This window comes from Festucalex cinctus, chromosome 5, assembly GCF_051991245.1.
Source record: "Festucalex cinctus isolate MCC-2025b chromosome 5, RoL_Fcin_1.0, whole genome shotgun sequence".
Taxonomy (NCBI): domain Eukaryota; kingdom Metazoa; phylum Chordata; class Actinopteri; order Syngnathiformes; family Syngnathidae; genus Festucalex; species Festucalex cinctus.
The window spans coordinates 20,091,304-20,115,443 of record NC_135415.1 but is presented as its reverse complement, the minus strand read 5'-3'; the positions used below and the strand labels follow the sequence as shown (position 1 = coordinate 20,115,443).

Genomic DNA, 24,140 nt, shown 5'->3' with positions numbered 1-24,140 from the left:
CGAGGTTTGGCGAAGTACATGAACGCCTCACGCCAGCAGGCGCACAGCTGAAGCGAGACGAAAACATGCGCTGATGACTTCTGACCACCAAGTCTCAAAAATGTGGACCGAAGCGCAAAACAAGAGCAAATTTCCCCACAACCGCATTTTCAACAATTCGGAGGTAAGAAAGTGAACGCCGAAAGGACTCTTGTATCGTCACTCGTCAAGAACAACGCTTGTTTTGAGTCAAAATACGCTTTTAGTTGCACAGAACTTCAATGGACGAAGTTGCAAAGCGTTATAGGTTTATAAAACGTTGAAATGTTTCAATGGAATACATGCTTTCTTCATGCTTGTTTTTGAAATTCGGGTCAACAGTATTTTCTTATCTTACATGTTTACTTTGCGCCTGCGCCAAGTTGCGCCTGTTTTCTACCCTTGAAGGTTCACTTCCATTACATTTGTCACCTTTGTCTTGATTCAACGAGCTTCTGCAACTTTACAATGTATTTTTGTGCATACATTGTTTGTTCAAAAGCTACAAAACGTGTTTGTCTGGCCACGTTTTTTTTCCAGATAGTTGACCCACATCTGACCTGGCAGGCATTGCCAGTTCTGCAGAGAAATGGTGAGTCTCATCAGCTCTTCTTCTTTACTTGTAGTCATAATTCTGGAGGTCTACGCCCCCTCGCCTTAGATTAGTAAATAATGTGCATGCAAAATATAAGATGTATGTATCATACATACATTTTTTTTAAACCAAGATGAATCACTTGAAAACGTGTTCCGCCATTACTGTCAAATAACCCGTGCAACTAAATTAAAATTTAATAAATAAATAAATAAATAAATAAATAAATAAATAAATAACTGAAGTGATGTGGCTGCAAAAGTATGCACACCCTGTTTGTTTGTTTTTTAAGAGATTGTATGCAATTATGCAACCACTGACCGAAGTTGTTAATTTTTACAGCCCCTCTTGAAAATATTATTTTTCTTTTCTTTTCTTTTTATTGATCTGTGCGTTGAGTGCAGGTTGTAAGCCACATTAATAGTGGAAAAAGTTTAAAAATGATTTATCTTGGTGAAATGTTTTTATCTCACAAAAGTCTGATGTTCGTATAGGGGTGCGTGGATTTTTTTTTTCTTCTCTCCTCTGTTTGTAATATATATTATTGTTTTTGAACAAATACACACTATGCATTTGCGATCCAATGCAAGAACTGGTAATAGTGCAGCATGAGGAGCAACTGGGGGGTCAAGGAAACAACAGCTCTTTTAATTACAAATGAAATTGATTTTAAATTAAATTTTCACCCTTCCGAAGGTTCCACTGCAGCAGCCGCTCGTCCATCAAGCACCGAAGACGCTTTAAACACGAGCAATGGAATCATTCCTGGTAAGTACAGCACAGCACACACATTTGTTGTACAATTGGTTTCCGTTTTGGGGGGGAAGACTTTTGAAATTTTTGGGCCCAGGATCGTTGATTTCAAATCATTGTTTGGACTGTAGCATGGGTTTAAAAAATATACACAAAAAGGGCCCTTACAACAGCAAAAAGTAAATGAATAATAATAATAATAATAATAATAATACAATAAGACCACAATTGAAGTGAAAAATAATTTTGTTGGCAAAAAAAAAAACTTAAAAAAATAAAATGAAATTTATGCTGTAAAAATAATATTGTTAAAGTAGAAATCAAGTTAAAAAAAATGTTTCCTAATCTTTAAAATATTGTGTTTTATTTGCCCCCACTAAACATGGTATTCTTATTAATATTACATTTTGTGGAATTTGAATTGAGCAAAATCCATCTTGGCGGGCGGCCATTTTGCCAATGACATCGCAGTTGCTCAGGGCTCAAGTAACGAGCAATCACAGCTCACCTGTTTTCTGTGTTCAGTCATGTGACATTCACAAGTTTAGCTGTGATTGGTCATTACACCGAGAAACTGTGATGTCATTTTCAGTTGACAAGTGACAAAATGGCTGCCCCCTGGGATGGATAAAGTTTTTATTTTTTGTTTTGTTTTTATCTCGTTTTCATTTGATTTCAGAGAGTGTTTGTTAGTTTTGATCAGTTTTAGTTTTTTCCTAAAATGCTTCATTTTAATTGAGTTTTTGTTATTATTATTATTTTGTTGTTGTTGTTGTTGTTGTTGTTGTTGTTTTTTTCGTGTTGCTGTTGTATATGTTATGTGAAAGATTTAGACCATATAGCAATAAATAATCTGTCAAAGACGTAAAGCATATTATTGTAATTTGTGACAGGTGTAATTGGTGGTGGATGTTTTTTTCCAAAATCGAAATGATCAACATTCTTGCTTTGTTGGAAACAAATGTGCCACACGTCGAGGCTGCCATATTGTAGTGACGTTCTCACCCAGTAAAAATGATTCTCACACAGGAGCCATCGCGGCGGCGATGTTCATCGCGATGTTACTGGGCCTCTACGCCGTGCTCTGGAAGTGTATGGTGTCGCCGCCACAAAGGTAAACGCAAGCAAATCCCCGCTGGCGTCAAAAGCGAGCAAACGCTTCATTTGTGGATGTCGCCCGTTCAGAAAGCGGCGGAAAGCGAGAGCAAGAATCCAGCAAAGAACGACGGCGTGACGAGTGACGACAGGACCGGGATGGCGCGTGCTGTTTTTCAAGTTGTTTTCTTCCAAAGGCGTGGACTGAAATGCGAGCTCACCACTTCAAGAGTCTCCATCTTAACAAAGATAGTCAACAGCTGAGTGCAGGCGACCCTTTCCGCTCTTCGACTGGCACATGCTGATGACTTGTTCTGTTTTGAAACGTCTGCTGTTTGTTTTGTGAACTCTGTACTACTGAGGCTACTCATTCCTTGTGAGTATGTGTGTGTGAGAAGATATTTTGTTCAGTGATGCAACCTAGAAGCTTCAATTTCAAAATTCTTTATTTCTTATTTTTTTTTTTTGCAAGATCCCAAATCAAAGGGGGTATTATACAGGTTGTTTAATGAACACGCACGGGTGCATGTTATTCACAGGATTTCACGGTAAATAAAATATCCCCGTTTGTCTTTAAGAATATAAAGAGAATTAAGTCCACCCTGAAAACCAAAGACAAAAATGACGCGATTCGATTCAAGCGGGAAATTTACCAGGATAAATTAGCATTACATTTGTCATGTGTTCTTTGAGATGAAAGTAATTTTACGAGATTACAGTAGTATATTTTGAAGAAACATCAGAGCTAGAGAGAAACATTCGGGCCACTGCTATTCTTTTCTTCACTTCCGCTTGAAAGAGTATCACCGAACTCTCATAACATAATGACTTTAATCTAGAAAATAATTTGCTAGCCTTTTAGCACATTTGTCAGTCATTTTTTAACATTTTTGGAAAACAATAAACATACTACAACTTCAGTTGTCTATCCTCAACTCAACCGTTATGGATTCCAAGACAAAGAAATTTTTTTTTTTTTCGAAACCACATTTTTATTGTTGTGGCGTAAGTTCCAAATGACTTGGGCAATGATGCTATTTGGCTAACAAATTTGTGCACTTTTTAAAAAATCTTCCTAAATATAAAATCATGACTTTGATGTAAAAAAATATACAGTATTGCGAGACTTGAATACTGCTTTTTATGTTGAAAATATACAGCTTTAATTTTGTAGGCTTATGACTTTAATTTCATTGTGTAATTGTGAGTTGTTTTTTTTCTCTCTCTCTCTCTCTGTATTTTCCGTGTGGCCCTAATATTCTATTCATAGGAGACAAATAACCAATTGCCTTTAGGATTTTATTATCTTTGGTTTGAGTACTTTAACTACTTTCCCACTGTGGACACATTATAGTAAACTGTGACTTTTTTTTTTTTTGTGGACTGTGAACCTGAATAAATGTGAACATTTGTAAATATAGCAAAGAAAATATTGCACGTCTACAGTTTGTCTCTGTACTTACTTAATAGCGATGGAAAACTTGCTGGTGACCTCTCACATTGTGACCACTCAGCTGTGACTAAACACGCACACACACAGATGGTGAAACACGTATGAAAGTGATTAACTACTTGTTGATATACTGATTTTCTGTAGTTCATTTGGGCGCCACAGATCGGTCTGGAAGACTTTGGATTGGAATGTTGTGGGTCCAAGACCTGGATGAGAACATGGAAATAGCGACTTGTTGATAGGGAGAGGCTGGTTCACCTTTTGAGCGCTATCAAATTACTTGGATGGTTTTGAGGTCACTTTCACATGGAAAAATGATACCACAGTCCAGTATATCTTTTCCCATATACATTTGGTAATATGTTGAGGATGCAGTATGCTTACTTAGCCATGCCATTGAAATTATCTCGTCTATTGTCCACCATAGATGATAACATAACATAGGAGGGCCTCTGCGTATTTTTTTTATGAGATTGGAATTTGGAACCCAAATGTACAGGCTGTAGATTGTGATGAGGAAAACATTATAGCACAATTATCATAAGGATATGTCATTATTAAAAATGTCAACCTTTATTAGGGACGAGAGTTTTAAAATTTGGAATGACCAGAATTGAAATTGCATTTTTATTTTATTTTAGCAACTTAGATTCCATCAATTAGTGGAGCCTAGAGTTCAAAGTAAACACAGTGAAGCAGCATTTAGTTGTTATGCTGCATGTAAATTGAATAAGCATCCAACAGAACTGGTTAGCCCCAAGTGTGTATGTTTTTAACTTCATCTTAAGAATTATTCACGCCACACTGGTACTTATGATGAAAGTATTCCAAAATATTTTAAAATCATATTTTCCAAAACCATGTTCTTGCACTGTTCGTTATTTTTAGAAAGCTGCTTTTTTAATTTCTTATTCCTGTTTCTTTACTTATTTTTTAAACATCATTACCTTTTTTTGCTATAGTAAATGCTTTTAAATGGCATTCATCCATCAATTTTCTTGACCGCTTATTCCTCATAGGGGTCGCGGGGATGCTGGAGCCTATCTCAGCTGACTTTGGGCAGTAGGCGAGGTACACCTACACCCTGGACTGGTTGCCAGCCAATCGCAGGGCACACAGAGACAAACAACCATCCACACTCTCAAACACACCAAGGGACAATTCGGAGCGCCCAATTAACCTGCCATGCAGGTCGTTGGAATGTGGGAGGAGACCGGAGTACCCGGAGAAGACCCACGCAGGCACGGGGAGAACATGCAAACTCCACTCAGGAAGGCTGGAACCTGGACCCGAACCCGAGTCCTCAGAACTGGGAGGCGGACGTGCTAACCACTCATTCACCATGCCGCCCCTTTTAAAGTTATAATTTTACTTATGTGAAGCACACTCTTCATGAAATGCGCTATATATATATATATTGCAGTTTTTAAGTTGTAGCAGGACGTAGAAGATTGAAAAAACAGTGTAATGTGTTTGCCTGGCGTTGTGGTTAACATAGGAATATAGCAATAAATAATAAATAGCCACACAAAGATCCGGAGCAGTATTTACACGAGACTTCATGAATGCACTTCAACATGTCAATTTCCGTGCTCTGACAAGTTGATGGTTGCGATGGCGCCTCTATGGTTTTGTGGTCGGATCCCTGGTGCGAGTGACAGTTGTCATCGCTGAGGTCACGCAGCTGACGTTTCTTGGCTTCTTAGAAGGTGTTTAAGGGAACACGTACAAAAGCACTGAGGCGGATCTGAGGTCAAATACCAGAACCTAATTGTCAAGATTATACCCCAGATTCACAGGATGCAACAATATTAAGTTTAAACTGTAACTGTCGGTGAAAAGTTGCTCCGGTATAAGATGTTAACTTCACACACAAGCAGATGTTTGCAACGATATTTTTTTTTTTTATAAGCAGCCAAAAATTTTACACACATCACAGCAGTGATTACAGCCATTAAAGTGGAAGTCAACCTGAAACATTTCTTGAGAATATGCTATAGGTGACCTCACCAGTGTAAACATGACATTCTGATTACTATTACATTTGTGGAAAATGAATTATGAAGCAAAATCCGACCATTTTTATCCATCTCAGTGGGCGGCCATTTTGTCACTTGCTGGCGACTGAAGATGACATCATTGTTGCTCAGATCTCAGCTAACAGCCAATCACAGAGCAGCTTCAGAAAACAGGTGAGCTGTGATTGGCTGTTGCCTGAGCCTTGAGCAACATTGATGTCATCTTCAGTCGGATAGCAAGTGGCAAAATGGCCGCCCCCTGAGATGGATAAAAACGGCTGGATTTTGCCACTTAACTCATATTCCACGACTGCAATATTACCCAGAAAACCATATTTAGACCAGTGGGGCTGCATAGAACATATTGTGAAAAAAAGGGGTTGACTTCTCCTTTAAGAAACCAAACATTGTGTACAGTACATGAAGCCATTTACGTACAATAAATTACCAAAATGTTCCAAAAGGAAATATTGAGAGGAGGAAAAAAAGAATTGCATTTATTTTGGCACTTCATTGAGAAAAGACTGAACCTCTTCCATCCGTGTGCATAGGTAGCCCTTTCAATAAACTATACGGCATAGTACATCCAATATTTACAGACACATCTCAGATAAATATTATTTAAGATCACATAGCAATACCATGATACTAAAGAGCAATTAATGCTGTACATAGCTTGGGAAGGCCTATGTTGGCTTTGCCCATATATTTTATTTTAAGTGCTAATAAATGTTGCTTCCTAGCGACTTGTTCAAGGCACACCTAAACAAAAAATGATATAAACCAATTAGTTTAGTTTATACAGACAAATATGTCATTGTAGCGAGTACCAAAGCAAAAGGCACGACGGTTTGATTAAACAGGAAAACTGATGGCCACGTTTTAAAGGCACATATGCTACTTTCTGCTCACTTGATTATCCACAGTTTCCCCAAATATATTGACATCCATCACAGGCAAAACAGAGTTCAGAGTTCAAAGTTCAGTCTGGGTCCTCAGAGGTAAACAATGTTCTCCTCGCTTCCGTCCTCCCCGAGATGTCCTTCGAGAGAGAGGTAGGACTGCGGGGGGAGGAGTGGCGTGAGGGAGGGAGAAGAGGAGCTGTACGTGTTCTCGTAAAGTTCTTGAGCAGGCACCTCTGGCCTCCAGGAATGTCGATCCAACTGCGGACTCAAGTCTGACGGGGAAGACGAGAGGTGAGAGTCGGTCTTTGGAGAGTGCTACAGTACAGGTATGTTTTGAGCATCTACAAAAGCACAAGACGAAATCTACTGCTGATCACTACCACTCAAGCCAAAATGTAATAATAATAATAATAATAATAATAATTAGGGGTGTCAAAATTAGTATGTATCTATTTTACAGGTTCAACAAAAGTAGAGCTTTTTAGATCAAATATTGGAATATATCTGTAGTGGTGCTTTGATATAGAAGCTGTCGTTTGGACAAGTTTTTGCTTTGTCTGGCAAGCGCAAACTTGACATACGGGTATGCACTTCAATCGTACCTCAAATGTTATTCATAATTTGCAGCACAGTGACCTAGTGGTTAGTAGGTCGGCCTCACAGTTTCATGTTTGGAGTTCAAATGTTTAACCCATGCTTCCAAAAATATTATACAATATTTATACGATTAAAACGTTTCATGAATTGATGGAGTATAACTGCTTTAAAAACAATGTCGCAAGCTCATCATGAAATGCTACCACTACATGCAAAAAAAGATTAAAAATTTCAATTCAAGATGTCAGTGTGTAGAACAATCGGGTTTGCAAAACAAAAAGATCTCAATGTACGGTATTTGTATTTAAAAAAAAAAAAAAAAGCACTATTGCTAAGAAAATATATGTTATTGATATGTAGCACAGAATTATACTGTTGAGTTAATCAATTTTGTAATTTTGTAAAATTGTTATGTTGAAAATGTCTTGACTGTTGATGTCATTCATTTTGTGTTGATCAGCGGCACATATAAGTTTTACTTCTTTTGGTCCCTCTTTCATTCCTTTCTTTCCTTTTAGAATGGCATAAATAAAATAAATAAATAAATAAATAAAGTCCAGATTTCCTGCCCACGTGTGAATGTTTCCAGGGTATAATTCACCCAAAGTCAGCTGAGATAAGCTCCAATTTGTCAAATGTATAGATTATATAATTTTCACATGCCTCTCTAGTCTTTCTCAACAGGACAAAAAAAAAAAGAAAAATAAAGTACTCGTCATGTTGCACTACATACGTTGGCTGGTGCTCTGCGGCTGCGCTGTGCCTGTGGGATTGACAGACGTGTTGGGAGGCTGATTGTGGTTCTTGGAGCAGTTGGCGAACGTCAGCCCATCCTGAGATTGTTTTCGGTGCGTTTGGCTGAGCAGCGCGTTGAGGCTGTTGTAGAGGCTGGCACTGAGGCTGAGGTCCGCGCCGTAGCCGGAGGCTTGCCGGGGGCCGTCGTGGTTCCGCCTGGGGGCCGGGAGCAGATACTGATGTGGGTTGTTGTTGTGGGCCCGGTTCTTCTGGAAGGAGGCGAGCAGAGCTGCGTCGTTCTCGTACGTCCAGCAAGTGCCGTCCAGGCTGCCTGAGCGACTGTGACTCGGCACCTGGGGAGGATTTAAAGACATGTGGTCAGAAAATTCACTACACCAAAGTACAAGTTACTTGATTTTATACCTGGATTTTCCAATGTTACCAATAACCTAATAGTAACGAGCGTCGTCATCTCCCCTCTTTTTCCTACCTTGTATCCATCCAGCGGTATGGTGACGGGCAGACTGCTCTGCCGGTTGTGTCTCCAGCTCTGGAGGAGCCTCTGCTGGGCTTCGAGCTTCTCCTTCTCCCTGTCAACATTCTTCTGGCCCTCCCGCAGTCTGTCCAGACTGTTACGATACTCCAGCAGCTGAGTTTCCAGCTCCTCCCGCTCGCAACGCAGCCGTTCTGCCTCCAGGGTGCAATTCTGCTCCCGATGCTCCAGTGCACTTTCCTGCTCAGTCTGCACACAGAACATCATACAGACCAATTCAGTTTGTCGGAAAATCACTGTGTATTATTTAAAAATAGATATTTGATCAACTATCTATGCAAGCAATGTACAGTGACAGGCGGAAGAATTAAACGTGTTTTCTTTAAATTGCATTCTAATATAAAATGGGTGATTTGGTTCGATATTATGCATAGAAGAGGTACAAAAAAATTGTATGTCAAAGAGTTAATTTTTAAAATGCAAAAACTGTACAATACATACATAATACATAATTAACCAATTATTTAACTTTTATTTAATTATTAAAATGTATATGTAAAATGTAGATTTTAATAAAATAACTATTCTAATTTTAAATTATTTATAAATTAATACATTATTTTATAAATTATTCAGAATGATTTCATAAACCAATATTAAATAAAATATTTAATGAATAACAATTAATTGTTCCTTTTACTAATATTTCATTTACAATAATGACATAAATGAATAAAAATACATGTAAAATGAATAAATACAGAGTGACACAATAAAAGGGGAACTTTTTAACAATCCAATAAAACCAAGAGTGATGGAAGAAAAATATTTTATTTATAATATTTGAAACCTGAAAAGCAATGATGGAATCCCAGCTGAGATGTTGCAGCAGTCAATGAGGAATCTCAACAGATTTCAATGGATTTGTACAGGAGGATGTCATCTACAGAACATCATTTTTAAAAAATTACAATTCCAACATTGTTACTATTATTACTATAAATAAAGTTTTAAAGTTCCCATTTTTATGTCACCCTGTATATGCAAAATACTTCATTTTTTAAAAATGAAATAATAATTTATTCTAATACTTAATTCTATTATTTATTGGCCTATAGCCTCTATATGTAGACTCTCAGAAAAATGTCCTCTCTTCAAATGACATCATGCATCTGTGCCAATGACTGGAATTGGAGTGCTGTACATGACGTAAGCCCCTCAAGTGTACTCAAAGAATGGGGAGACCGCACACCTAAAATTAATAACTGAAGAAGCCTTTTGGATGAAGGTGAAACATCGTCAACCAAAAAAAGAAGTCCATTTGCCTCGATTCAACCTTTGCGGATCAGCGTGACCTCCATCGCCGAGGAACGACGGAGGAGAAAGACCAACCTGTTGTTTCTCCCTGGCCACACACTCCTTGTCCCAGCGTTGCTGGTCTTGTTTCAGTTTCACATGCAGTTTCTGCACCTCATCCACTTCCTCCTTCTTCCTCTCTAAACTTTTCTTTTCAACTTCCTCTTTCTTCTTATCAATGCCCATTTGCCTCTCCTGATCCTGCAGCACAGCAGATCCACTGTTAGCTGTTCACAACTCGGACATACCAAACCATTTATTCAAGGCATACCGAGCTGTTTTGGAGGGAGGTGAGAGTCTTGATCTGAGATTTGTCTCCCTGCTGAAGGAGAATTTTCTGGATCTCAAGACAGCTGTCTTGAAGAGTCACAGCGGCCTGCAAACGGCGAAGACGACAACTCACTCATTCATGATCAAATACCGCTTGGAAGACAAAAATAAATAAATAAATAAAAAATATTTAACTCAATATTACTTATTTAAACCCATATCAAATAAGCCACAACTTTTTTTCCCGCCATCTTAAACCCTTGCAGTTAAACAATGGTGTGGCCTAGTTGAGGATTTTTATAATCACAGGTTTCACAGATTTTCTTCTCTTTTAACTTACCCTAATCGTGTTTACAGTTCATGAATTTTCAATGAACTCCATGTTTCAATTTCAAGGAAGCAATTTAAAATGGAAACCAAGCAACGGCACAGTTTGGACTAAATGAAGATTTGGGACCTTATTCTTCTCTGCACATTTATTTTGCAGTACTAACATTTTCATGTTACTTTATTCGGTTAGTAGGTGCGGCTCATATACTGTACATATTTCATGGTAACGTTAATTAAATTTTGAAAAACAAAACAAGGTAAGAAGAAAATAAAAGATACTGATTGCATCCATGCATTTGTGTCCTTACTCACCTGCAGACTATAAAGAAGCTGAGTCAGACTCTGCACACTCTCTGCCACCTACAGAAGAGTATTGATTATATCATCAATATTCATTTCCCACCCAAAAAACCTTCAATCGGGAACTATAATAGCCAAACCTTGAACAGTGTTTCTTTGGTATCTCCTTTCTTTGGTTCCGAAGAAGAGCTCCACAAGACCCCATCCATCCCCACCCCTTCGCTGTCCGATCCAAGAGAAGTGGAGCTCATACTGAGCGTGCTCAGGTAATCGGCTGCGAAAACAAGGGACACGACAATGACATGCGCTGCACATGTTTGCCTGTCTTGCATTAGAAAATCGCATACGAGTGAGCTGGCTTACGTTCCGAGGGAGACTCATGGATGCTGCTGCCGTGGCTATTGTAGTTGCAGCACTCGGGCCCCCGGATCGGAGAGTTGTCGCTTTGTACGGGGAGACCATCATGAACTTGCAGAATGGTGATCAGGTTCTCCGCTACACAGGACGCACAGAAGTCATAAACATCAGATTAATGTCAAGGAGAATCTCCATGAGTGGGCTGACTATTTTTGATTGAGAAATTGAAATTGGCGTTAAATCCCTTTTACAGATTCAAATTGTAAATAAAGCGCTATGCTACATTGACAGCATATTAGTACGTTGTTTTTCTCTCCGTATTCAAGTCTTGCCATGTTACCTCAGGTCTATCACAGTATTTTTGACAAGCTAATAGGGAGGCTAATAGGCTAACAATATTTTGTTCTACTGTTCCACAAACATTTCCTCCTGGCCCATCACTTTTTGTCAAGGCTTTTTACGGATGAAATGTGGATGGCGGGCAACTTTGGAGAGAGTTTGTCGGCTGGCAGAGTCCAATGAAGATCCACTGACTTGGCCTGACTCAATTCAATCTCTGGTGTAATAACCTTATTTATTGATTGATTGAATTTTTATTTTTCATTTTATTATTATTATTATTATTATTAATTCAATCTCTGGTGTAATAACCTTATTTATTGATTGATTGAATTATTTTCTATTTTATTATCTGTTCTCATTGCTACTGGACATGTAAATTTCCCAGAGGGAGCCATCCCAAAGGGATCAATAAAGTCAAGTCTAAGTCTAAGTCTAAGACATGGACGAGTACAGATATCTATTCGTACTCGCATCTTGTGGCCATTTTACAATCAGGTACTAGGAAATACAAATAAGAGGAATGGAAAAATGGCATTAGTTTCCATGCAAATTTAAGGAAAATGTTAATTTGTGATATATAGGTCTTTCTTTAAAAGTGATTTGTCATTGAGTTTTGTTTTGTTTTTTTCCGAAAATTTTATTCATTAAAAAAAGTTGTGTTACACCCTATTGTGCTTGTTTATGTTGCGTTCATCCCATTTTACGACAGCAGACCTGGTTTTCTAATCTGCATCAAATTTTTGGACAATTTAAACATCTGGTTTAGGCTTCCACGGCAATCAAAGGCGGTCACATTTGTCCATCCAATCCCTCTACATTGTGTCACGACCAATCCCCCGTCTTGCCTGCAGTGGCCATAGTGTAAACATTGTACAGACAAATGAGGACAGGTAGATACAAAATTACAATTACTTGTGGACGATTGTTTCAAAATTCAACTGAAGTCGAGATAAATGTCTTCTTTGAAAAAGAGCTTGCTGACTGGCTCAACTTTTTTTTTTTTAACCAGTTTTCTCAACAGTTGTCTCACCTTCTCTGAGTGCAGCTGTGAGCAGTGCTGAGGCCTGTCTTGGGGACTCACTATCACTGTCTGGCTGTACCAGTAGGCGGCGATGTGGCATGGCTTCTGGAGAGCGCAGAGTTAACTCTGTGAGCTCAGCATATAACTGTAACTTCTCCTCCAAGCTGTTGCAGATGCGCTGGTCCTGACTTAGCAATGTCTCTGAAAAAAATATTTTGATTAATACTCCTCACAGTTTAATCATCTGGCATTACATTCTACTCAAATGCTACCTTGGAACTTTGAGATTTTCTGAACCTTCGCTTCCACTGCTCGCTTGGCCTCTTCCGATTCGGCGCTGCGCTCCTCTTCCTCCTCTTCCTCTGGACAACTGCCATGTAGGTTCAGTAGGTTAGATAATGATTAACACATACAAATACAGCACTCAAGCACAAAGCACAAAAGAGTGTACTGTAAAGCAAAAATGCCACATTAAACGACGTAATTGTTAGGAGAGGAAATGAAACATGGATAGTCACACATATTGGATAAATTGCAAGCAGTTGGCTTGAAAACAAACCTCTCTACAGCTTGTCTTATGTGTTTCATCCAAGCATTTCGCTCCTCTCTGGTCGTGGTGTGAACTTCATACATCTCTGGTCCAGCTGAGGAAGCAGAGATGAGGAACATCCCTCGCTCCTCATTGGCTACTTCTCTAACGATGAGCTTTTGAAGTGGGATCACAGGAGGTTTCTGGTCCTGAAAGTAAATGAAACTGAATAGATCAGACACATTAGGAGTCAGTGTTGCAGATGTGATTTTGTTGAGGCTTACTACGGCTGCAAATACAAAGCGTTGATCTTTCTCTTGCAAGAACACCAGAACATCTGTAAGCAGGAGAGTCAATGTATCTAGAGGGAACACACAAAAAAAATACATTAGGTTAGGTGTCAACTAAACGAATATCATCCGGTGTACAATATGCAGCTCTACAAACCTTTTAGGCGCCCTGTGGCGGTTTTCCAGTAAAGCAGTCCCTTGTGCTGTAGGTCTCGGTGTTTGCTGTGCAGATCCTGCTTGCGAATCACTTTACCGCTCTTTAGCTTGGCAAAGCTCTTGTTTTCGAGACGTGCGAGCACTTCCTGCAGCTCCTGAGATCTCTCGTACTTACTTACAGTGAGGTCCACTGCTGCGATGATATCACGAATCTGAGCCAGGGCACTTGACAAGTCTGAGTGTTCTTGACTGCCTTCTGTCAAATGTAACAGATCAAAGTTAATATGAAATGCCTGTTTTCAAAGTCATTTAAAAACTCATTCACTCCCAGCCATTTTCACTGAAGCACCCCCCTTCGCTCCCGGGTATTGACTGATTCTGCAAGGCCCACCGAATATTGTGTTCTCTTGCTATAAAAACATAGAACCTACCAAAAGAAGAATTAGAGTCTCTTCTTTCATCAGAAAAAAAAATACATTTGTATCTGTTTCCGTTTTGCAGCAATTACCATTAGAATATAGCTAAGTTTAATCAATATTCACTTTCATGGTGAAAACACTGTCAAAAAGAGCTTGTTGCAATATGGCCCTGGCTGATCTCTTATACTCTGCTACCACCTGCTGGCAGTTTTTTGTAATAACTACCATTGTTTTAAGCCACCTCTTCATGTCAGAAGCTGTGTGAAAGCCTTCTGTAACCTCTTGCATAATAAAACCAAAAAAACGTATAACTATATTTTTGGGAGTGAAAGACAAAATATTTAAAAAATGTATTTACATGTTTTTGGGTTTGAATGAGTTAAAATCATATATAAAATATTATTCATTTGCTTGTTTTAAGTTTTAAGTTAAAGAAAGCAAATATACTAAAGTGGTGCCTTGAGATAAGAGTTTAACTCATTCCGTGATCACCCCTGTTACTATAATATTGCACCAGAAAAAAAAACAAACAAAACTATCCTAATACCAAAATTAAACGGAACGTAAAGAATTAAACAATTTGTACGTCATAATTAATTGTGACCATGTGACTCCTTTGGGCAGTATAATACAGACATAGAAACTGTTAGCTCAGTAAGCTGCAATAATATTAGTCAATCTTCGCAGAGGATAAAGACAATATGCCTGTGAGTAGACATATTGTGTAGATATGGGTTATGACTCCAAAGCTATTTGTTAGGCCATTTATGGCACGTTGCATTGTTAGTTACTAGCAAGCTAAGCAGGCTCCCTTAGGCTTTCCTATGTGGTTGTTTGAAAGTAATTCTATTTGATTTTTGATCTGTTTGTCAGTAAATTCCAACTTGGAGTGGCAAACAGTTTGAGGCCTCATGCTCTCAAAAACTGCTACTTGTGGAGTAGCGTTCACTGCCACCTCCTTGTATCTTAAATTTCTGTTCAAAAGTCAAGCAAAAAAATAAAAAATAAAGATCAGCTGAACGATGCATGGCTTATATCTTGAAAAACTCACAGTAAGTCTGTTCACTCGTATCGCAAGTCACCACTGAACATGGAGACGACTTGCCTTGAGTGTAATGTAATATCCTCTCCAACAAAACTGGGTACTTGGTGATGCGCTGGGTGACCAAAAGGATAAACTCAGGAATCCCTCTTCTCCTGACCAGTGAATTATTGCTCTGTTGCTGTGAGCAGAAAAAGGATTTTACAGCACGTCAATGTTGAAAGCATACAATATTGTGGAACTGGGCCCTACTTTGACAAAGTTCTGGAGTTTTTTATTTTGTTGCTGAAGCTCCTTGAAGACGCTGACAGCTTCCATGTGGTGACTGCAGAAATCTCCATACACTTGCTTCATCGTTTCAGCATTTTCATCTGAGAACTGAAAGGGTATTCTTAAATATCTTTTTATGGGTGGATGATTGTTATAGTTTGTCTCCATCATTACCAACCTGCTGTAGGAGGATGTCTCCAATCTGATGGATGAGGTAATTTCTCTGGTTCTCGGGTTGGGTGGAAGCTTGTCTGCACTCCTGCAGTGATCCAAAGAGGTTCCTGTGGAACATGAGCAAGGAATCCAAGCATGGGAAGATCCGGGCCACGCAGTCCCAGCCTAGCTGCAGCTCCTCCAGCATGCCTCGTCTGAACACTTCCGACATGACCGTCAGAGTCTGGATGTGGTGCAGCTCAGTCTGCATTAGTTCTACAGGGAGGCAGCAAAGTGGATTATGATTATTCACTCCAAGTCGTTTTCACTGAAGCAACCCTCTCCTGCTGTTTTAGCGGATTTTGACTGATTTTGCAAGGACCACAGAATATACTTTTCTATTGCTATAAAACGATTAGAGTCTCTTCTTTCATCAGGGAAAAATGTGTGTTTGTATCTGTTTCCATTTTGCAGCAATAAGCATTAAAATATAGCCATGTTTCATCAATATTCAAATACCTGGTGAAAACATTGACAAAAAGAGCTTGTTGCAACATGGCCTTAGCTGATCTGTTATACTTTGTTGCCACCTGCTGGCCGTTTTTTGTAATAACTACCATTGCTTTAAGCCACCTCTTCATGTCAGAAGCTGCATCAAAGCCTTCTGTATGCTCTTGCATAAAAACATTAAAAAAAATAAAACAAACCATCTAAATACGTTTTTGGGAGTGAAAGACAAATTATTAAAAAACTTGTTTACATGAAGTTAATGTGAATGTAGAATGATTAACTAAAAAAAATGAGGAGATTGAATTGGCCGAATGCCTCTCAACGAGTAAAGCCCAGCCTCACCATAAATGACATCCTGGCGTTTGATGGCACGTCTGTCATGCTGCCTGCAGAAATCTGGACTGACTGCAAGACTCCATGACTCTGCATCGAGTCCCAGCAGGTCAGCTGACAGGTCACTTAGCAAAGGAGCATCGACTTCATCTGCACAAGTTTTTAAACAGTTTATAATGTAAACAATAAAATGTTTACACTGGTCCGAATCAGCCTCACTCACCCTGCGAGGTGATTGGTGAATCGACTGAGGGAAGAATCGCTGCGATTGGAGCGCCCTCATCAGACTGTGAGCTGTAAACCGTAGGAATGGAATCCACCTCCATTGCTGCTGTGTCACTCAGCCGTCTATAGAACAAAAAAGGGAAAGTAGACCCTCCAGTTAGCTTAGTTTTATATACAATATTCCCGCCAAAAAAAATGCCAGTTACAAAAAGTTCTAGGTTTTTGTTTTGTGGTTATATACTACATCTTACCTGCTCTCTAAAGCGATGGAGAGGCTTTTGGAGAGAGGGTTGAGTGTTTCTCTCTTTTCTTTGATTGTTGGTGTAAGTGAGGAAGACGAGGAAACTGATGAGGAGGCGAGGGGTGAGGAGGAAGAGATGTCTTTCACAGAAGCTGAAGAAGACACCAGGAAAACAAGAAATATTTTTATTGTCAATGGGAAACATTAAACGAAGGCCTTTTTGGTTCAATCGTATTTCTAATGCCGACACAAAACTACACACAAAGCTTCCATTGGCTGGAATATAACTCACTGGGTCGTCGTGAGGCTTTTTCACACCGCAACGACGACACGCTCTAATGCAGCAAGCACCGCTAACCCGAAGCCCTGGTGCACGTGCAGGCTGTCATGTCAGACTTAAAACAAAATGTGCGTCATGCTCGAGATGCTCTAAAGCGGTCAGGCCAGTGGACTATCCGAAGGGAAGGTGTATTTCTACATAATTCAAGTTTTTTTTTTTTTACATCTTCAAAAATTATCTTCAAGATTGTATAACATATTTACAAAGCAATATCTTAATTTACTCCACACTGTCTTTAAGTTTGAAAATATCCTGTCAGTATATGTCCTCACTCAACCTCTGTGCTAATGGACAAACACTCATAAATACAATCCGGAAAGGATCCCCCACTGAGGCAGATTAAAATGTAACTTTTTTTTTTTTTTCTCACATGGGTGAGTAAGCGGACGGAGTAAATGATTTGCTTTCAACAACAGGAAAACACGAATGGGCAGGTAAAAACAAAAAGAATAAATTAAAGGAAGAGGGAGGACACGGGAGACGGGAGTGGGCACATGTAATTTCTGACTCACTCTGTGGGAGAGACGAGGTCTTGCTTTTCATCAACAATGCATTCTTCTCCTGCAGCCTCTGAGGAAACATGTCATATTAATTTTAAAAAGTTGATGAACAACGAAGCTATACGGCATTTTAAAATGAAATAAATGGAGAAAACACATTACGCAACCGACAGTGTAAACTGCCGCTGTTATTATTTTTCACTGTTCAGAACATCACATCATTCCAGGAATTCTTTTTGTCACCAAGTGTTGGAACTGATTCGTCCCAGCTTTTTAACTGCCTCCCCGCCTGTCTGCGAGGCAGGAACTGATTTATTTCTTATTAAGCATTCAGCCTCTGACAGACATGGCAGTAGAGTGAGAGGGGAGACAAAAGGCAGTGACCTGCAACGAAGAGCAGTGCACAGCATTTTTGACTTTCCTGAAAGAACATCTACAAGGTCAAATTGTTAAGTTGCATTAGCGCATTTATAGAGGAAAAGAGGAGAGATTCTGAAATAAGAAGGTAAAAGTTGAACGGGTGTTTTTGGTAGATGGCTTTACAGAGCTACGGAGCGATACTAGATGCGAATACATTTACGCATCTAGCATGATTAATAACAACGATATATCTTTTATTAGAAAATAAACTAGTGCATATCATTCTTAAAGGAGAAGTCAACCATAAACATTTCTTTGCAATAATATATGTGACCTCACTAGTCTAAATATGACATTCTGATTAATATTACATTTGTGGAAAATGAATTATGTAGCAAAATGCAGCCATATTTATCCATCTCTGGGGACGGCCATTTTGCCACTCGCTGTCAACTTAAAGGGACATTCGGTTAACCCTAGCGCCTTCTAGTGGTCAAAGAATAGCATTATGCTGCATTCGAGGATGGTTGGAAGTCGGAATTTTCCAAGTTCAAACCAGGAAGTGTGTAGGGGAACGCCTTGAACTCGGAAATTCCACTTGCGATGTCGGAGAAAAAAAAAAAAAAAAAGGACCCTGACTTCACCGATGGACTACAATGTTACATCATTCTACAATGGCGACCCCTTTAGAAACACACACCGTGAATGGTAAAACACAATTTACTCGAGTATAAAACTAGATAGCTTTCTTCATTCATAAATATTCAACATAACACCACGTAACACAACGTACATTAAAAAAATAAATAAAACTAAATTTAAGCGATACAACATATTTTTTTGCATACTATTGACATAAACAGTTGATTTTAAAATGAATAAATTATTATTTTGCCACTAGATGGCGCTAGGGATCAGTGAATGCCCCTTTAAGATGACATCACAGTTACTCAGGGCTCAGGCAACAACCAAACACAGCTCACCTGTTTTCTGAAGCTGAGCTGTGATTGGTTGTTTCCTGAGACCTGAGCACCTGTGATGTCATTTTCACTCGACAGAAAGTGGCAAAATGGCCACCTGAAAAACTGCTGGATTTTGCTGCTTAACTCATATTCTACTAAGGCAATATTAACCAAAATACAGACTAGTGGGGCTGCATAGAACGTAAAGAATTTGGGGGTGGGATTAACTTCCCCTTTAAGACCTGTTTATTACAAAAATAAAGAAGCAATGAAATTCACAGAAGCAAAGTTGGTGAAACAAAACATTTTTAGTCATTGCCAAAGCTTTTGGCCACAACTGTACGCTCCATGTGTTTGGATGAGGACCCAAATACCAAGTGTGTTTCAAAGAACAAACTAAAATGATTAATTACTTTTGCTCATTGTTCTTGGAGACCAAGAGAGAGCGTATAATGGTTACCTTGCCGCATTGTGCAACAGAGTCTCGACAGTTCTTGTGGACGTTCAAGAAGCAGTCTACAGACAAAAACAGACAAAGTCCTCGTTAATGCAATCATTGAACTGATAATAAACAAAACAAGCCGTGTCCAGATGGCCATCAAATCTGCCCATCAGTGTTGACTTTGCTGGGGGAATGAAGAAAGCTGACTTCATCGCTTTTTGTGAACCAAAACATGAAGGCAAGCACGTGTGAGGATATTTACACAAACGCTGACAGTTGAGCCACCACAAGACATAAAACAACAACAACGCTGCGGAATACTTACTGGAGCACTGCAGCCACTCCTTCCCAGAAACAGACTTATCGCAGGCCACACAGACAGCAGGGCCAGATGGAGACGCAGGCGCAAACTGATGTCCATTAGCAGCTCCGTTCTTGTCCTTCCCATCCTTCGCCTCTTTCCCTTTAACCTGAAAAGAGCGTTCGTAAATAAAACACATTTAACCGTTGAGCTGCTGTTGAGTGGCCAGCTTCCTGCTGCGATACACCTGATGAGGTGGTGTTAGTTGAGATAAAGGGCTTTGAATGAGCCTCTCTGTGTTAACTTTGTTCTGGTCCACGAGTTCTGCTGTTGCGGTGCTTAATCCTTGGGGGAGCATTAGTGGTGATTCCTTTGTGTGTGTGCGTGAGCGAGGAATGTTTATTTTCCTATCAAACTTTACAAGGAAGACTACGAGTTCATGTTTGTTTCCTCGACTGGTTGTGTATATGTGCATGCATGGCATCATGCGCTCTAACACATGGTGTGACTCTGCGGAGTATACCACAGAATGTGTTTTGGTTCCTTATGATGTTCTAGGAGGTCTGGTATTATGTAAGAGGATATTTTTTTTCTGTGTCCTGTTACTAAGACCTGAGGAGAGGGAATTTTCTCCCTCGCCAAATAAAGGCACCCTGGACAGAAAACGGCTGCCCGGCACAGGAATTCTGACCCGGCTTTAACTGAGAGATCGTAAAACTTTTTAGAGCTGTCAAAATTAATCGATAATCCAATTAATAGACAACTATTTTCATAATCGAGTAATCGTTTGGAACTATTTGTTTAATTTCAAATTGTCCTCCGATTGTTCCCTGATTTCTGTAGTCCTTTATGAAAGAAAGAAAACTTATCGTCTGTGTTATCTCATTTGCTCCCAAAAACGTATAAATATGTTCTATTTTAAATATTACCATGCTCCCAAAGATGTATTCATACATTTTTATTTTTTATTTTTATGCTAGAGCATGCAGAAGGCTTTGCTGCAGCCTCTGAACTGAAGAGAATGCTTAAAGCAATGATCGTTATTACATAAACGGCCAGCAGGTGGCAGCAGAGTATAAGAGATCAACCAGGGCCATGTTGAAAAAAAGCTCAATTACTCACAATTCTAAATAGATTTCTGCAAAATAGATAGATAGATAGATAGATAGATAGATAGATAGATAGATAGATACTTTATTAATCCGCATAAGGGGAAATTTTGTTGTATAATAAAACTTAACTATATTCTAATGCTAATTGCTGCAAAACGGAAACATATATGAATATACTTTTTTTTTTTTTCCTTATGAAAGAAGAGACTCTAATATTGCTTTTGGTAGGTTCCATGTTTTTCTAGCAGTAGAACACAATATCCTGTGGGCCTTGCAAAATCAGTCAACATCCAGTAAAACAGCCGGGAGTGAAGGGGGTTGCTTCAGTGAAAATGGGAGTGAATGAGTTAATCACAATAAGACATTTGCAAAAATGAGTTCCACCTTGAGTGTGAGACGTGGACATGCACGGGGAAGATTTTACCCGAGAGGAATGACAGTTTACATAGTGGCAAAGATGTACCTTGGTTTTGTTGCGAGTGCTGGACATCCTGCTCTTCAGGAAACTGAAGGTCCGACTCACTTTGTACTTCTCTGACTCGACCTTGGATGGAATAATGTATTTGTCCCACTCCTCATCCTCAATCCTGTTCCAATGTAAACAGTTCAGTTAGTCACTTCAGTGGCATCTTTGAAGGCCAAGATGCAAAACTCATGATATTAGTATTATTATTTATTTTATTTATTTTTAGCACAGATTTAATAACCTGGGATTCTAGCATCATGCTGAGATGAAAGAATGTCCAGACAGTCTTCCAGTGCTCTACTCTACAGACTATTACTCTTGATAACATGCTTGGCATGCTTGGGTGTCACTATGGACTCTAGTGGATACTATTTATAGCATGACCTTGGAGAGATGCAATTAACAACATGTCGACTATTAGCAAAAACGTAAAACTCGTTCCATCAACACTAGGCAGAACATAAAGAAGAAAATGGCATGCAGCATGACGTCAAATCAATCATGTGGCTTAAATTTTTAAGTCAATCCGGAGGTTGTATGTGCAGGAGGACAGATGTCGTTAATGAAGTGAAAGGTACTGTAAAACCATGTTAAAATAGGTCGGGCCGCACATGCGTGGCTGTGAGGCGGCTTTGGTGAACACATACTCTTTAAGGAACTCTGTGAGGGTGAGGTGTTGGAGTGATGCGCTGCTCTCCTCCTCTGCTGACTGGGCCCGCTTACGGAAACCCAAAACCCTGCATGACGGATACATAGCACAACTCAAACCAATAGGGATGTAATGATAAAGGCAATATCGTGATATCTCGATCTTAAAACTGACACAATATAGCGTCGTCGTCATGTCACGATATTAAAAGCAGCACATCTGTTTAAAAAAAAAAAAAAAAAGTCGGGTTGATTTCCATTTGTGTAGTTTTAGCATCCTCTGGTGGCTAGTTTTTTAGTGCAGTTTAATTTTTCCAAGGCATATTTTGGCCCTTATATGTTTAAAATCCACGCTAATGGTCAAATGAAGGGGGGCATAATATGCTTGTGAACCGAGTCAGTATGTGGAGGAACTCAATGTGTGCTTGCATTAGCAAGTGCCTCAATATTTTTTACATATTATATTTATATATTTTTTATATATTTATAATATTTGTATATTTTTCATTGCTGTAGTGTACAAAGCACAATATAGTGTTTTTTTTTAGTATGAGCTTTTTATTATTATTATTTTATTTTTTTACAATATCGTGATAATTATCATATCGTGACAATATTGTATCGTAATGTTTGGATATCGTTATATCCCTACAAACCAACTGTTGTTTTTTTCGGTCCATTGGGAGATTCGGTGTGTTAAAAAAATATGCCTATTATTAGAGTAAGAAAACAAAGTTTAGTAAGCCATTTATTATTACTAGCTTCTAATCTCGTGAAGGGGAAATAATCATGGTGACTTTCTTCTATCTGATGAACTGCATTGAAATGAAATGAAATTGCCAATGTAACATGATTATCTAAAATGTTTCCTCTGTTAGCAAAGAGGCACTAATGAGCCTGTGACACACAATTGAGTAATGAACAAAGGGAAATGAATAACAATTATGCGAAAAAAATATGGATGAATAGCGAAGCATATGTTAATGGGGCATCAGTCGTTCATATTCGACATATAGTGTTAAAATAGCAAAGGGTCACGTCAGGGATGTTGCTGTTTACTGTGCGGTTATTTTGAGGTTGCAATCCGAGCGTACACTGGCCCTGGCCTTGCAACAGGAAGTGTGTCACATCCTGCCCTGTCAGACCCCAAACACAGGTTGAACACTGAGCCATCGCAGCTAATCTCTTACTGCAGGCCAACAGTGAAGCCTAAAAAGGGGCGGAAGTCTGTTTTGACATCTGAGTAAGGCCCTGCGGATCTGGTCTCAGCTCATATGGTGAACCAATGCGGTTACCTCTTTTCTTTGGAAGCCTCCGTCAGGTTCAGCATACTCTGCTCTGTAATGTAGTGTCAGAGAAAGACAAATGAGTGAGAGAGAAATAAATCTGTCATTCACAGGAAGGAAGTTATTATAAACCGAGTGAACCCAAAGCCAGAGGTTGAAACTTCCATCCCATTGGCAGAATAGCAAAAAAAAGTCTGAATGCAAACACCCACACAAAGACAGACCAAACATGGCACCAGAGTTTTGCCAAGGATAAACGGACGGCATTAAAAATAGAACAGCAAAACCAAGAGAGAAACCCCAAATGAAGTAAAACGGTAACCTTTGAGTAACCTTCAAACCCTTCATTAGCCTTCTCCAAAGCTTCAAGGCAGTAAAACAAATTCTGTATTTTTAGACCAGATTTGTTTAAACTTGCATGACATCAAGCTATGGAGAAAGTCTGTTTTTGATCATACTCAAAAACATAACCCAGTTACGGGTTAAAAAAAAAATGCACAGATCATCTACTTGGGTAAATTTGTCCTAACATTGGATCAAAAAAATGGTTCATATGGTATAAAAAAAAAAAAATCAGTTTGATAGACCTTTTTTCAATAAAACAATCCACAAAATAATCAAAAAAATAAAACAAACAAACAAACAAATAAATAAATAAAGGATAATTTTGTAGCAAAACAGCCCATACAGTTGGGACAGATCCTTTATTTGGGTCAATTTGAACCAACTTTTTTTATTATTATGTTTTTATTATGGTTATTATTTTAAGGTAATTTAGTACAAAACAACCCATAAAGTTCAGATATTCTACTTGTGTCAATTTGACCCAACTTTGGGTTAAAAAAAAATAATAATGGGCCATTTTGTATAAAACAACCCATAAAGTTGGGTCAGATCGTCTACTTGGGTCAATTTGA

General features: G+C 38.9%; 2 protein-coding genes across 4 annotated transcripts in view; one reads left to right on the top strand and one right to left on the bottom strand.

The window, feature by feature from the left end:
• Positions 1 to 26: 26 nt before the first annotated feature.
• LOC144019400 (uncharacterized) lies at positions 27 to 3,427 on the top strand. Its single transcript, XM_077522435.1, has 5 exons — positions 27 to 163; positions 559 to 610; positions 1,310 to 1,381; positions 2,396 to 2,480; positions 2,552 to 3,427. Exons 1-5 carry the CDS (start codon positions 74 to 76, stop codon positions 2,598 to 2,600), a joined length of 348 nt encoding a protein of 115 aa, XP_077378561.1. The 5' UTR covers positions 27 to 73; the 3' UTR covers positions 2,601 to 3,427.
• A 2,801-nt stretch (positions 3,428 to 6,228) lies between these two features.
• LOC144019517 (rho guanine nucleotide exchange factor 28-like) overlaps positions 6,229 to 24,140 on the bottom strand; it is a 45,901-nt gene continuing 27,989 nt past the window's right edge. For 2 of the 3 annotated variants that reach the window (XM_077522639.1, XM_077522640.1), the window contains 25 exons: positions 23,233 to 23,275; positions 21,937 to 22,026; positions 21,287 to 21,410; positions 19,736 to 19,880; positions 19,429 to 19,484; positions 17,659 to 17,716; positions 16,817 to 16,958; positions 16,564 to 16,688; positions 16,350 to 16,490; positions 15,523 to 15,773; positions 15,327 to 15,452; positions 15,138 to 15,255; positions 13,615 to 13,869; positions 13,452 to 13,528; positions 13,198 to 13,376; positions 12,911 to 13,008; positions 12,648 to 12,839; positions 11,282 to 11,413; positions 11,059 to 11,192; positions 10,931 to 10,978; positions 10,290 to 10,394; positions 10,055 to 10,219; positions 8,660 to 8,911; positions 8,168 to 8,522; positions 6,229 to 7,109 (listed from right to left, as the gene is read on the bottom strand). In XM_077522639.1, coding sequence (XP_077378765.1) covers positions 6,928 to 7,109; positions 8,168 to 8,522; positions 8,660 to 8,911; positions 10,055 to 10,219; positions 10,290 to 10,394; positions 10,931 to 10,978; positions 11,059 to 11,192; positions 11,282 to 11,413; positions 12,648 to 12,839; positions 12,911 to 13,008; positions 13,198 to 13,376; positions 13,452 to 13,528; positions 13,615 to 13,869; positions 15,138 to 15,255; positions 15,327 to 15,452; positions 15,523 to 15,773; positions 16,350 to 16,490; positions 16,564 to 16,688; positions 16,817 to 16,958; positions 17,659 to 17,716; positions 19,429 to 19,484; positions 19,736 to 19,880; positions 21,287 to 21,410; positions 21,937 to 22,026; positions 23,233 to 23,275 — 3,593 coding nt within the window. In that variant the 3' untranslated portion in view covers positions 6,229 to 6,927. The remainder of the gene's footprint in view (positions 7,110 to 8,167; positions 8,523 to 8,659; positions 8,912 to 10,054; positions 10,220 to 10,289; positions 10,395 to 10,930; positions 10,979 to 11,058; positions 11,193 to 11,281; positions 11,414 to 12,647; positions 12,840 to 12,910; positions 13,009 to 13,197; positions 13,377 to 13,451; positions 13,529 to 13,614; positions 13,870 to 15,137; positions 15,256 to 15,326; positions 15,453 to 15,522; positions 15,774 to 16,349; positions 16,491 to 16,563; positions 16,689 to 16,816; positions 16,959 to 17,658; positions 17,717 to 19,428; positions 19,485 to 19,735; positions 19,881 to 21,286; positions 21,411 to 21,936; positions 22,027 to 23,232; positions 23,276 to 24,140) is intronic. The other variant, XM_077522641.1, reaches the window with a different exon arrangement.

What these genes read in the sequence shown, in the direction of transcription:
- LOC144019400 (XM_077522435.1), top strand. Translation starts at nt 74, where the DNA reads ATGACTTCTGACCACCAAGTCTCAAAAATGTGGACCGAAGCGCAAAAC. An exon ending in GCATTTTCAACAATTCGGAG is followed by an intron (nt 164 to 558) that starts GTAAGAAAGTGA and finishes TTTTTTTTCCAG; the next exon opens with ATAGTTGACCCACATCTGAC. An exon ending in GAGCAATGGAATCATTCCTG is followed by an intron (nt 1,382 to 2,395) that starts GTAAGTACAGCA and finishes ATTCTCACACAG; the next exon opens with GAGCCATCGCGGCGGCGATG.